This window comes from Mercenaria mercenaria, chromosome 5, assembly GCF_021730395.1.
Source record: "Mercenaria mercenaria strain notata chromosome 5, MADL_Memer_1, whole genome shotgun sequence".
Lineage (NCBI taxonomy): Eukaryota > Metazoa > Mollusca > Bivalvia > Venerida > Veneridae > Mercenaria > Mercenaria mercenaria.
This window is the reverse complement of record NC_069365.1, coordinates 79,718,396-79,733,985: the sequence shown is the minus strand read 5'-3', so window position 1 is coordinate 79,733,985 and position 15,590 is coordinate 79,718,396. Positions and strand designations below refer to the sequence as shown.

The following is a 15,590-nucleotide window of genomic DNA, read 5'->3' as shown; positions in this document are numbered from 1 at the left end:
TCTTAGATAAATCGTTTTCATTTTTTTACATTGTATAATTCAGTCTATAAAAGTACATTAACTTGCTTTTAAAACACTTGAAAACTTGGACCTGAATTCTTAAATTTACAACAATATAATTATGTTGTATTTGGCCCAGAGAATAAGATTTGTCGTTGCGTTATTCAATTTTCCATTACATTGTACCTAGAATTATGTCCATTATTGACCAATTTGCATTCACTTTCGGACATTTTAAATTTATCCATCTTTCGAAAACATTCCAATAAGTATTTGTTAAATGACAATTCCCAAAGAGATTCTTTATGGTTTCAGTTTCACTTAAGAGCTTATGTAGAACAGTTTTAAGGCGCTCAGCAATACTAGCTGATGCAATTTTGTAAGAAACATTTAAGAAAGAAATAGGTCGCCAATTGTTCATGTGCTGTTTATATTTATCTCCTTTTGAAATGCAGGTCATAACCCTTTCTTTAAGAGTAGCAGACAATCCTTCTGTGTCAAAAGACACACAATGTACATGTTAGCTGTTAAAAGAAACAATAAATTGATGGCTGTGTTTTTATAGCATATCACTATATCTTTATCTATGATTATTATACTGAAGTCTCTTACTCATTTCTTAAAAGAATTGCTACAATGATAACATTTGTTTGAAATGAATAATTATATATGAATATACGAACGTACATTTTAACACAAACCTAAAAATATCCAAATATCAGCTGTACCGCACCTTACAGTACATACCTGTGAACATCCCACAGTGTTTTGCAGAGTCCCTACAATAAAAGGCCTAACGCTTTTCAATTTGTTAATCCTAAGACAAATTTAGACTAAAATTACTTGATTTCTTGTTCTGTTCAATTCATCTTCAAGACCTCCTGAAAACTGTTAATCGCAGCAGTCAGGGATTCGAAGCTCATTTCCGACACCTAAAAATTACAATTTTCAACAAAGTTCATCGTTCTTTGTTGGCACATGATGCATAAATTGCTAAAACATTTTTTGTATCTCTTCTCGGCGCAGAATACAGCAGTATTTTAGCATTGAAACAAGTTAAAATTTCGTAATGAGACGTTCTGTGGACGACGTGTGACGTCAGTACCCTGAACATCCCTCGCCAATATTATATATAATAGTATTTCAAGTTTTAAGTAGCGTAATTTGGATTTTCGCTATTGTGGTATCGACTTTGAAATTCATCTTTGTACTTTTGTGCTTTCGACTTCTGTGGTATAGGGTTGAGAAACAAAAACCGAAATGGTAAAAACGAAACATTGTAACACAGGTACTCCAATCAAGGTCAAAACATACCGTTGTATCTTTACCCATAGAATTTCACTTTAAGTTACATTACTATATATTTGTGCATAACCTGCCTTGGTTTTTAGGCTACCTAATATCACTTGACGCGTATTTAGAACTGTAGCCAACATATACCTTTAAGTTAATAAATATAATGAATATAGTATCTTCGTTTAAGACAGGAGTATATGTTTATTTAAATATGGGCTCGAACGTGGTAGAATACTTAAAAACATGTAAAAACAATCACAGAAAAATTCTTATTTCAACGCATACTAGTTTTTATTTGTGGAGGGAGGGGGACTAGTGTTCCATATATATATATATAACTGTTGCCCTATACTAAGTTTGATGCCTCACTGGAATTACGAACGATTCTATGAAGTATTTAATTGCATAATTAACGTAACGTAAAGCATTTAGAAAAAGAAGATATAGCATTTAGCAAAATGCGTTTGTGCATAAACTTACTCAAGTTTTAGTTTGCATGATCAGTACAAAGATGCAGTTTCAGTCTCCATGTGATTGTGCTCTTTAGTTTTGATCTACTGACAACGTTATGAACTGACAACAGACAATCGTCCAGTAAAGTCTGACCACTACATTCAAATTTTTTTTTAGTTATTGATCAGAAACAGAATTGATAACCATTCGTCTCTCCTTTGAAGGGGAATACAGGGGAGAGTCATAAAAATCTAGTTAACTTGTAGTGGAGCTCAAATGGCAGGTCTTCACTCAAGATATCACTTTCTACATACCAAGGTAGATAATGAAAGTAAAACAAATTTCAAAATATCATAATCATAACAAAGTATTTTACTGAAAATATCACTAGATCTAGAAACAAAACATAATATATAGTTAGCAGGGTTTCCAACAATTGAAATATGAAGCTAAATGGGAGCGTTAGGCACAATAAATAGTATAACAAACAATTTATGCATAACTACATGTACAGTAAGCCAAGCCAGCAATATATTTTTATACAATAAAATTGCTTGAAACTTTTCCAACCAATTTTCAAAATTCGCTGAATAAATTCTTGACTTTCCAAGGTTGGCGGTGTCCTCCATTAGTGTTCTGTACGTATAAGGCCCCAGAATCAAACATTCCGTTAAATAAAAAATGATAGCTCCGTGCATTTTTATAGTCAGATAAATATCTGACATGACTTTTGACTTCTTCGTGTGATCTAGATTTTTGAGATAGAAACCAAGGGTATGTGTGACATGTGAGGCAATATTTTCTGTCAAAAAAAGAGAGAAAATATTGCTAAATTAATGTTAAAGACAGAAAAAAATCTGAAAGATGGATTTTGTAATTTATCCAACCAATTCAAAGGAGAACGGCGAGCTGATTGTTGTGATGATGAATAGTGAAATGCGCTGGCACCGGACCAGAAAGAAAATGCCTCTGTATATGTTATACCCTACCCCTAGGTGCACTGGAAGAACCATGATCATGAACGGGAAAATATACTAATCCATTTCAATCGCACATTTCTCACATAAAACGTGCAGTTCTGTAAAGAGTACTATGCGTATTGAACAAATGATATTTTATCTTCAGTCGTGCACAACTCACATTGTTTAAATATGTCTTATCACAGAGACATTCCGCATAACTCACTGGCACCAGATCAGAAAGAAAATGCCACTGTACATGTTATACCCTACCCCTAGGTATGCTATAAGAAACACGGTCATGAACGGGAAAGTGCACTAACCCATTCAATCGTACTAAAACGCGCAGTTCGGTGTATGGGTACCAAGCATATTGAACAAGCGGTAATTTTTCTTCCATCGAGTACCTGTCACATTGTCTCAATATTTCATATTATAGAGATACTCCTAATATATTATGTTTTCGTCAACGTTACAGAAAAATCTTTCTTGAACTCTCTAATGAACATCCGGTCTAGAAGTCCTAACAGTGTGCACATGTTAGGCGAAATGTAAACAAACAAAAACAGAATGCAAAATATTCACAGTTTTACAATAAAACTCGAAATGATGAATGAAATTCATCTTAGATATGATTTTGAATTTGAAGTCATACATCGATATACATCTGTACTGTTTATTCAATTCATATTGCATTTATGCTGCATATACACATTTTAGCGTACACGTGTAGTTAAACGACGACTGACATACATTTTCACATCAGCCAATCAGAAATGTGATGGACGGATAGCTCAGTGGTTTGCACACTGGCCTTCCAATCCTGAGGTCGGGGGTTCGATCCCCGGCAGCTACTCGGGAATTTTCAAAAACGCTTTTCAGTGTTTCCCACCCAACTAGAGGTGTACTGGTTAAGAACCCAGGCAATCTTTGCTTGCTTGTATCAGTGCTATATACTGGGCACGTTAAAGAACCAGGCTGTCTATTCGCAACGAGCTAGGCTAAGTTAGCCGGACAAGCCTGTATCTGATTTCTGATCTCTCTGTCGTGGGGGTTTTGTCTCACTCTGTCCCTCTGGTCAGATCGCTCTGTGTCTGTACTAGTAGAGGATGAATTATGCGCCCTGTGTGGCTGCATTTGAACTATGTAAAGCGCCTTTGAACGTGAAATTTATCATGAAAAGGTCGCAATATAAATATGGTATAATAATAATATATAATAAAAATATATAATTTAACATTTAAGTTGAATTACACATTCTTGCGTACACGTGAAGTTAAACGATGATTGACATACATTTCAATATCAGCCAATCAGAATAATTGTGTTATCTACAACGAACTACACTAGGAAAGGTCATCATCGAGTTTTTCTGTAACTTTGATGTAAGCATAAAATATACAGAGTATCTATGCGATAAGAAATATTGGGACAATGTGACTCGTGCACGTTGGAAGATAAATTATCACTTTTTCAATATGCGTAGCACTCATTTACCGAACTGCGCCTTTTGGGTGAGAAATGTGAGATTGAAATTGGTAAATATACTGTCCCGTTCATGACCATGGCTCTTATAGTTCACCTAGTGGTAGATTATAGCAAGTTCAGTGACGTTTTCTTTCTGGTCTGGTGCCATTGGTGAAATGTGACTTGTCTGAGGAAACTAGAGCTATCACTATTATTGTCTCAGCAGAGATAACAAAACGTGTGATTTTTCTGAATTGACAAGATAGATTTAATTTGTTTATGAAAATTAAAGAGTATGGGTGGCCCCATCCCAGAAAAAGGAGAATACTTCATATGCCATATGATGTGGGTGATGATGTGAGACAACCATTTTAAGTTTGAAGCAAATCTATCAAATGATAACAGAGATAGAATGAAAGGGCACCAAAAGTTTAACCTGAATTTGATACATAAAATTTTGGTGCCACGGTTAATGCCCTCGTGTAATATGATACGGGTGCTGATGAGGAACAACCATTTTAGTTTGAAGCAAACCAATCAAGTTATAACAGAGATAATATGAAAGAAAGTCAAAAACTTCACCAAGCTGCGAACACCGGAGCAAGTAGGATAAGTCAAAACTTTTGGCGCAACCATATTGTGTAGTTTTACTAAAAATTTCTTCTGAGATCAATGTTTTAATGTGTAAATAAAACACAAGATAGGACAGATTTTTCTATACACATACACACTTTAAACAAAAGTTCATATAAGTTTTAAACATCAAACTTCCATTCGTTAGCTTCTTTCTGAATTCTGTGTTCTGTACTGATAATTTTAAAGCAGAAATCAAGTCACAATCTGAAATGTAGAAGACAATATTATTATATACATTAATTATTATTATATAAATATTATGATTATGATGAAAGCTATAAGCTTATTTGAATCACTCTCAGTTCTTCTTCCCTTATAAACATTTCTTGTATCATATGAGGTATGATCGTGATCTCAGTGGGGCTAAAACCGTTGACCTATGGGTTGAGCCATCGACATCTGAATCACTAGAGCATCGCGCCTTTTAATCGATTCTGATGTTCATGTTATATATATTTAAGGAAAGGTGCACGTGGAAACGTTTCTCATTGTCTACTTTTTGAATATTCATAAACAGTGACTTAAACCTTACTTTTTGAATACCAAGCAGATTTAAATTTACGTTTTGAATATCAAGCAGATTTAACTTTACGTTTTGAATATTAAACAGATTTAGCAGCATGATAAAAGTATCTGTATGTATTCTAGCATGGTTGTCCAGTATTTTCATCTGAAATATTGACTATAAATTAAAAAACACATATACATATTTGGAACTTCAAGGAACATTGTTAAAATATTGTTGTTAACAACTTAAAGATACATTATGCTCAAATTTCGTATCTGAAAATATGAGCAATTAATATACAGTAACTATGTAAACATAAAATAAGCATGTTTGTGTTTTAGAAAAAGGCTTAGCATTTGCTTTAAATACTACACACTGATACATGTATAAGTAAATACAAAATGAATACGTAATGCCTCTACAAACTGAAATGGCTGATACTTTATGACATTTAATTGTGATTGAACAGTTATACACTTATTTGGCCAATATAAATAAGATACCAATGTCCTTCATTCAGCACTTGATTTGATAATACAATTTAAAACATCTAATATGGAAATCTTAATTACTATTGTCAACATTGGTTCATCATTCTCGTCTTGTTCCATTCCAGTAATTCCACATAATGTCAGCTTTTTTATGAAGTTGTGTTTTCTCATGAAGTTCTGCAGATCAACCACTTTTTGATTGAACTCTAGAAAAAACATTCACTTCACAATTAAAAACAGTGGTTGTTTTATAAAGTTACTACCACATGAAAATAAAGGGTATGGTAATCAAGCTTTGTCAAGTATTGCTGTTAACCAAAGTGTTTCCACTGTTTGGACATATTCATAGTATTAATACATTTGGTTAGAATTTTAATAATTTCACAAGTCAACAAATTGGTTTCTGATAGCCACACTGATACCATCAAATGAGTTATAAACTTTTGGTGCTCTGTGCTTCCGAGAAATCTACCCTTACCTATTATCTTTTGTAATGATACCCTTACCCCTGATCTTAATTTTACATTCATCTAAAAGTGTAATGGCTGTATTCAAAATCTGTAGAATAAAACAATTGGTTGATATTCAAACTGAAAATTGAGAAATACAGGCAAATTGTTATGACACGGTGTTTTTTCCCTTTCTATGGACAAGTTCGTTAAATGGATCCAAATCTACAAATACTGTCAGATCCGGATAATAGAATTATCAAAAGCTATAAACAATATCTATTTTTTCATATCCTGGTCAAAATTCTCAATATATGTTGAGTGGAACATTACAAACAACAGGTAATATACTCAATGAAGTCATCATTTAACAATTTCTTTTGAAATGCAATAATTAAAAACCTGTTTTTTTACAAAACTCCCAATTTGCATATTTTACTTTAGCATCATAGAAATTCCAAACCTGACTGGTATCAAATCTTTTCAAAATATGGTAAAGAAATCTGTAACATGAATGTGAAACGGACATTATGAATGAACGACGATAAACAAACTAAGACAGACTTACATTTTTGTCTCTCACTGAGCGCCTTTGATGTGGGTGGAATGTGAGTTACACTAAGCTGCCAACCAGACTATGCACTTACACCTTTACATGCAATAAAATTTCAAAAAAGAAAAAGAACTTTGACATAAAACAAAACGCATAAGCAGTATATAATGACCTAAAATAAGTATGCATTTATAATAATTAACAACCTTATTTCTTAAACAAAAGGGTACTCAGTTTAATAGTTTTTTCATGGTATTGATCAATCAATGCCAGAAGAAGCTTGTATACAAAGTAAAACTTGTTTTGTAATTCGCTTCAACTTGGTAGTTGGTCTAGTTTGCATCAGAAGCAAGAATGTAATATTTCTGAACTAAATCTTGAATTGTTAAAGTAATGCTACTGAAAACAGTTGCATGTTCAATCTTTTCATGAACACTACTCCCAGTTTCTGACCACAGGAATAAAACCTACAGTTTCTTAGAAAATGAAAAAAAAGCTTAAAGGTACAAATTAGTTTTTTTTTCTGTAAATAAGTGGTTTTTAAAATAATTAGTCAAAGGGTAACGAAGGTATTGAAAATTCAGATTGCAAGGAAAACAACCTTGAAAAGTGCAGTGAAAGTAATAATAAAGGTCATACATACGTTATAATATGCAGTGTACAAATTAAAGCAGAAACAATTTCCAATTGCAGTCCCCAAACGAGATACATCGTCTTGCGGGAACTAAACACATAATTTCCTCGTGATTATTTGCGCTATATATTGAGAAAATTAGTCACTGTCTTCAAATACATACTTGTAGGCCCTTCCCGCCCTCCCTCCGTTAAAGATATTTACAGTATTTTGAAATTATACTGTAGTAAATATCAATTAGTAACACGAGATTTACATGATTTGCCACTATATGACACTTTTGTGTCCCACAGTTAACATTGTATAAAATATGATTATAAATCACACCTAGAGTATTTCACTAGCATTCTTTGGATTCAAATTGTAAACTTCCAATCACTGTTTAATTCATTTACCTGCATTAAAAATGTGCCTAGCTGTAAAAGTGGGAACTGCATGCTTTTGTACAAAGATACTGTAGTTATATTCTCATGAATACTTTTTATGACTCCTTTTTTAATTCTTATTAAAAGATTAGCACTTTTTACAGACAATTTAAAACTTTTATGCTATGACATTTTTAGTATCTTTTATCAATTTCGATATACTAATAAGTTATAAACAGATTTTATCACAAACACTCTTGCCGATATGGTTACACGAAACAATCACACTAAGAGACGTTCAAGCACAAGAATATCTTTTGCTTAAAAGAAAGTGTTAAAGAAAGTGTTAGGCAACATCGTTATATGCATAATCTTGTGAGATTTCATTCGTCACATACAGCATAAGTTTGCTTGGTTATGTTGGAACAACAGTCACTTTTGTCGACTGGTCTGTTTTCATAAATGTTCTCGTTACCAGTAATATTCTTTAAACGAGCCTTGCCAGTTTGGTCAGCATTAAGTTGCTGGTAGATGTCTCCTGCATCATTTACGTATATGTTTAGTCTTTCATATTCTTGTGATGAGATTTCTAGATCGCGCTCTCCGCCATAGTTTCGGTTCACTTGTCCCTCTAGCTGTTCAGATATCGTTCGTATGTAACCCTGTTCAGCTGTCTGTAAACCAGTTTGATTTGTGAATGTCCTTGCAAGAAATACAAAAGAAAAATCAAAACAGATATAAAAGAAAATTGTAGGAAGCATAGCATGACACTCAAACATTAAACAAGAAAGCGAAAACGGAGCAAAACGTTGAGTTATATGAGCGAAATTTTATTGCCATTGCCAGCGCTAAATTGTTAGATATATGACAAAAATTGTGCTATTTAAACAGTATCAAATTCTGTGAATTAGCATAAATACCACTATACACACACCAGAACCAACTATTTTAGGTATAAAGTTTCTTATACTTGCTTGCCCTGATTTACATCATGCATCTCGCGAAATTCAAGTTAATGATACAAGTCTCCAGCCAGATTATCATTTACATACATATATAAACATGCAAGTGCATGACATATATCAATACAACATTTGTTAATTAAAGTGTCACATGTATATCTAAACAACAGTACATACATATTCTAACACATACGGTTATAAATAAAAACAGTATTTGTTATACACCCAGCTAAATATTGCTTATGAGACACTGGTACAGACATACACTGTCATGGTCCTATATTTGTTAGTTATGAGGTCACATAAATTGTGATTTACAATAGTTGTTTTTATAAATATCATTTAAAGTATTACATGTCGATATCACGCTCTTCGGTATTAGGATTGTTCTCCTCTGCTTGATTTTGTTCCATAACCTGCCCAGATAGTGATTGAATATGGTGCATTTCTTGGTTATGCAAGTTGGTTTCCTTTGCTCGCCGACGTCTTTAATGGTACAAAGAAATATAGAATTTTGTTTTTATTTATTTTTAAATACGATTGAAGTGTTTGTTAAAAGTAAATAGTTACACGTTCCTTAGTTTTACTGTTAAAATAATTTCTATTAAATAACATTATGTTCAAAATTTATTCACAGATAACCACCTTGGTAAAATTTCGTTGTACTTCAAAGATCATATGGTAGAAAAATTAAAGTATAAATGCACAAATTATGTTGCGATGCCTAAATTTACTGATACACTACATGAATCAAACAGTCAATTTTCTTAATTTTACTTATGCTTCACTTGAAGAGTGATAATAACTCACAGGTTCGTCAGCAGAAATATTTCTTACCGTTTCATATAAACGAGAAGTATCACTGCTACTGTTACAATCAGTAAAACAACAGTCACTGTAGGAACTGCAAATTCTGGGAAAATGTAACATTTAGATACTTTATTCATATTAACATGTTTTAAGAAAAGTCATTTAAGCTAGAATAAGAGTAGATCATTATCATTGTTCTTTACAATACGGAGATTTATTTGAGCGAGTACCCAGCTGAAAACCCATATGAGGGGAGCCGATAGGTTAAATATACTTTGTATTGTACCAGATAATATATAAATATATACATAATTCATTTCTATTCTTAAAGATATATTATGCTTAATCTTCTCTTTTTTTAAAAGAATACAGTTCAGACGTGTGCAATTCCATCTATAATTCAGATGATCGAAACTACTGATAACTAAAACTTATTCTGAAAATACAAGCGTATATTGACGTTGAACTTCATGTGAATAGTTGTATTACTTTTATCGTTTAGCGGCCTTTAACTTCAATGAAAGGTTTCCAATAGCAGTACCAATTCCGATTTTGGTAGGGTTTCGACTTGTCGTGTGCATTACGCAATTTGGGTTTCTTCGTTGAGTTTTGAAAATACTATTGATATTAAACATCACTCTAAAGAACCCCAATGTTGGTAGAACGAACTTTTGAATGTTGAAGATAATTTCCAAAGAAATATTCTAAAAGTCCTTTTCTAAAATATGGCCATTGAAATGTTCAAAATTCTGAAATATTTTATAGTTACATATTGCTTCAGGCCTCATGTTAACTTACATATTTAAATCCTTTTAAGACTCCGTCAAGAAAGAAAGTCATAACTACAATTTTAAATATGTGTTATCAAAACATGGCTGAAATTTATAGTGAAAAGTATAGATTTCTAATGATGACTTCAAATCTACTTGAAAAGCTAAAAATGTCCCATGAAATTGACATATACCACTGTGATAAAGAAGATGGAGTAAAGGGATCCGACAGTAGCTTATCATTCAATTTTAGAAGTTTTATTTAAGATAAAAATGAAATGTTTAGTGATGCCGTTTCTTTCTTGTTGCACATAGATCTACCTGTAATTTTTGAAGCTGAATTGCGTCCATCATTTGAGCTGTCTTGTGAATATGTAGATATGCCGTCTATTGAGGTTACAATGTCAGAAGTAAGTTCTGTAGTAATTGTTCTTGTACGTTTCTGACAAAGTATTCTAAAAGGACTTCCATTTTCTAAAATAAAGGCAAACAAGTTACAAGTATCATAATCGTTATTAAACATTGAAGGAATTATTTTTGGAAAAATAAGAAGACGTATCCATTTGCAATTAGTTACCAGCCAGTCTGATTCTGAACTTTCGTGGTTTCGGCCAAAACGGCATGTCAATATGATAAATTATTTTATTTACGACTCCTGATTTAAGTATTTCAACATACTTGACAATCAGTTCGAACATTCGGCAACGCTAAGAGGAGTATCGTCTTTTGCAGATCATATGACGTAAAGAAACTTAGTTTGTATTGAAATTACATTGCTGCGCATCAAAGGCACTCCTCTTCAAGGAATTACGGACAATGGCGCTCAGGAGTAAGCACTTCACATTCTTTGTAATATGATTCTTTCGTTACCAATATAAATTTAACCAATAAAATGTTTTCCTTTCAGTCACATGACGATACAATAGAAACCAGTATTGTACTGTATGACTTAAAATGTATTCAAGGTCTTTTTAACTATATATAACAATGTCTGTGACCTACTTTTCAGAAAGGTCATATTTTTCTCATATTGGACTAGAGTTCAAAATATCCATATTTGTTTCATATATTGGACGGGACAACTCTTTATATTCCTTAATGCAAGGTGTTGATCGGGATTACCTCCCTTGTATAATGCATTTCGTCTGCAGACACCAGTAAAATTAAAATTTAAAACTGTAATAACTTTCTTATTTCTGAACAAAACATATAAGTGTGAACATGTTCTATCAGATGATCATAGTTTCGGTTAAAACATTGATGAAAAGTTGTTTTCATTTTTTTGTGGCGCTGGACTAAAAGCATCTAACAAAAACATACATATAATGAGAAAAAAATCAACTTCTAATGTTTGTTGTATTTGGAAATGATTCCAGTCGTTATTTAAAAAAAGCATGACCCCCGATTTTCTTTTGATTTTTATACAGCATTGACAATAAAGTTTACGAATATTTAAGTTACAGACATTTAAAATGGGTCCTGATGTGCTCTGCAGGCACTGGAAATTTGTCAATTTTATATAGAAGAAAGAGGAACTGCTAACTAGTTACTAATAGGGTGAGTGTGAGACTGGCATACCCCTAACGCTTTTAAAACGCCTATTTTTATATAGCTATTTTCAACTTGCTTTTTGTCTGTCTTTCATATGTTTCGTGTATTGTCTTGTTCCCTCTTTATACTTGCTCTTCCCCTCCATGTATCTTTCCACCATAGTTTCTATTTATGGTTGGCCTACTTTGCGTATCTGACTGTGCTTGCTGTGCTCAATGCTTCCATATAATAAATCTATTCTTATTTTATTTTATTTTAAGAATACTGATAATTTAGTTTTTAACTAAAAATGTGAATTTATACTTACCTGTGTAAACATTTAAACAGGTTCCTCCCATCTTATTATTTTCACTTAGAAAGTAAAGCCCGTGTATATGTGTACTTCCGTTGCCGAAGGTTATATTCAGTACAAGATCGTTTATATTTAACTGTAAATTCTTTGTGATGTTTTGTCCATATGCAACAAATGTGAAGTTAAAAGCACGATTAGAAGGTTCTATGGTACAAACACATTGGCTCTTCTGAAACTTCGGAACAGTAACTGTATCAATGTAGACATTTCTGTACCTTGAATCATGGTAAGTGCAAATGTTCACAACTGAAAAAGTTAAAGGAAAGTATTAAGAATGCAAACTTAATAGACTAGCCACTAGACAGATAAAAATATGTATTTCTACATTCCCCCTTTTTGTCCGATTCATTTTGTAGAGACAAAAGCCAGTCTAATTTAGAGAGTTTCACAGAGGAATGGTGTTAAAATTATCAAACTGGACATAGGTTATAGGCTGGCTCAGTTCACTACAGCTAATCATAAAAATGTAAAACTTTACCAAGTGCGAAATAAACTTGCAGACCTGCACACATAGGGTTGTTTTTTACGAAAACGTATGTCTCCCAACATTTATCATGCAGAATTTGTTAAATGTCACAAATTTGGGACAATTACTCTAGGCAAATTTAATTAACCATAACATTACAACGGTACATATAACAAGACTTGACAGCAGTAACTACTGTGAAGTTTGCTAGAATTCCAACCAGTGATGTAATAGAAATGACACGAATTAAAAAACTTGAAAATTTAATTTGCATGACTGAAAATCATTTAATCAGAACATGACGATAATATGCATTACTATGCTTCACACTAATCACTTATAAGGCTTACATACAAACATTTACCAGTTATCACAAATAGATGAGAATGATATTGCAAAATGTTATGTAAATCAATGTATAAATTTTAATGTCGCACTTGACGACAATCAGATGAAGCTCCCTACTCTTTATTGGATCCCTGAACTTCACAAAACTCAATATAAAGCTTGATTCGTTGTAAATTCAACCTTATGCACTACAAAAAACATTTCTCTGCTTCTGACTTTTCGTCTTACTGCAATAAAAGACCACGTACAGAAGTATTGCTCTAAAGCATATGAGTACTCGGGTGTTAATCTGTTTTGGTCCAGCAAGAACTCTGGAAAAAGCTAAAAAAAAACACACTATAAATGTTCGAGTATACAACTAAGTACTTATGACATTTTTACTCTTTATACTAATTTACCACATAATCTTATTGAAGAAAAACTGGTAGCTTTAATTGAAAAAACATTTGCAAGAGAGAGAAAACGTTTATTATCTGGCTTGCAATGAAACTAGACCATTCTTTTCTATTAGTTCATTTAAGAGATACAACCTATGGAGTTGTGATCAGGCTTTTGAAGCTCTTATGTTTCTAATAGATTTGGAAGCATCATTCTTAGATCTAAATTTAACAAATGTGAATATTAATCTAGAAAGTTAACGAAAATATATGATAAAAGGGACGGTTTTAATTTTGAAATTGTCAACTTCCACCACCTTGATGGAGATGTCCTACGAGTCACATCATACGGTGTCCATATTTTACAACTTATTCGTTTTGCAAGAGCTTGCTCGAAGACAAAGGATTTTAATGACAGAAATCTTTAAATCACTGAGAAATTATTACTACAGGCCGTTACCGTTATCATTAGCTACGAAAAGCTTTCAGTAAATTTTACTACAGATCGTCGGAACTGTTAGAAAAATACAATACTCAACTAAAACCACTTATAAAACTTGGACTTACAAACTTACAGTTAAACATAGTCCTTATTTTAATAATATATTTGTAAAATGGATTAAAAAATTATTTAAAGAGGATACGATGCGAAAATCGTGAAGCACAGGGCATGTTTTGTGACTGACTCCTCTACAGATAATGGCTACCTTTCCAATTTGATGGTGCGATGGCTAATACTGTGTAGGACGCCATGGTGTTTTTCAACTGGTTTCCTGTCTTGTATTGTCTGCTGCGTATGTTTTCTTGTTTGTTGTAAGCGTTTTTTCCTCCTCCTCAATTCCCCCTATCGCCCCCTCCTTTCCTCTTACATTTGCGCTCTTTTTTGCATCCCCTCCCCCTTTACTTTGTGTAAGTTTTCGTAGCTCCCCTTTATTCTGGCTGCCGGGAACCCTAAGGCGGTACACGATTGTTTTTCCCTGCTTATAGGAGTGCGTTTATGTGCTTGTGAGTCTAAAGCGGTGCCCTACTGTGTTCTTGTATCTTACTTGTCTGTACCCCACTGTGTTCCTTTATTTGTTCGTTTTTGTCCTCTGTGTGTGCGTGTGCGTGTGTGTGTGTGCACGTCTGCGTGATGTGGGTTTCGTTTTGGTGAGGCTGCGTTTTCGGTACGTGGCAATCCCTATTTGATATTTGGTCTTTGTTATTTCATTGTTAGTTAGTTGGATGTGGTTGTGTGTTTATCTTTGGTACATGAATGTCTTCGCTATTGTGGTTTACGTTGTAGTGTAACTGTGATTAAGGAACGAAGCATTCCCTTAATATATTCATCCTTGTTCTACTTTCCCCTTCAACTTCCTCCCACACCCCGAACCTTTTATTACCCCTTACCACTTCCACCCCGTCTATCTCTATTTGGCATAAATTTATATGTACTTTTAAGATTTCTGAAGCACTCGTCTGTTATATTTTTCCATTACATCCTCTTTTTGTTGTGTGCCTACTTTGCACACTCGTGGCTCTGAGGCTTAATTTTTTTTTGCTCTATGCTTCTGAGAAATCTATCCTTATCTATTATCTTTTGGTGAAATTCAGCATGCTTGTGTATAGCAAGTAGTGTATATTATATGGGAAGAGGCTAAAACATCACAAAAGTGACTAATCAAGGGCCATAACTCTGCTGAAAAATACCGAACCGGAACATGCCCATGTTACACACAACTATGCTTGGCAATGAACACTTTGTGAAGTGAGGTGTAAATTCTCTTGGTGGTAAGGAACAGTTGCCCGAAAAACGTATGATATAACAAATCAAGAGCTATTACTACAATAAAAATCACAAAACAGGAATTTTGCCGACAATATGCACGATGAGGTTTGGTAGAAAATCGCCCAGAAATATAAAAGAACTAGCAAAAACATATTTAATTTTCATGAATCAATGGCAATAACTCTGCTGTAAATCACCGAACCGAAAATGCTTATAAAGTTATAATATGCAAGAGGAGGATTGACATCGATAACTTATGTAAGATTTGGTCGAAATCTGTCTGATAATATAAGAAAAATGGTCAAAGCATCTTTAATTTTTATGAATCAAGGGTAATAATTCAGCTGAAAATCATCAAAAATACTCATCAAATAC

At 33.1% G+C, this 15,590-nt stretch overlaps 1 protein-coding gene across 1 annotated transcript in view; it reads right to left on the bottom strand.

Moving 5' to 3' along the window:
- Positions 1–4,311: 4,311 nt before the first annotated feature.
- Positions 4,312–15,590, bottom strand: part of LOC128546229 (multiple epidermal growth factor-like domains protein 10) — a 46,866-nt gene continuing 35,587 nt past the window's right edge. The window contains exons 16-22 of the mRNA XM_053544101.1: positions 12,212–12,502; positions 10,675–10,827; positions 9,611–9,686; positions 9,128–9,259; positions 8,287–8,513; positions 5,892–6,016; positions 4,312–5,015 (exon numbers count right to left, since the gene is read on the bottom strand). Of these exons, the coding sequence (XP_053400076.1) occupies positions 5,004–5,015; positions 5,892–6,016; positions 8,287–8,513; positions 9,128–9,259; positions 9,611–9,686; positions 10,675–10,827; positions 12,212–12,502 (1,016 nt within the window). The 3' untranslated portion in view covers positions 4,312–5,003. The remainder of the gene's footprint in view (positions 5,016–5,891; positions 6,017–8,286; positions 8,514–9,127; positions 9,260–9,610; positions 9,687–10,674; positions 10,828–12,211; positions 12,503–15,590) is intronic.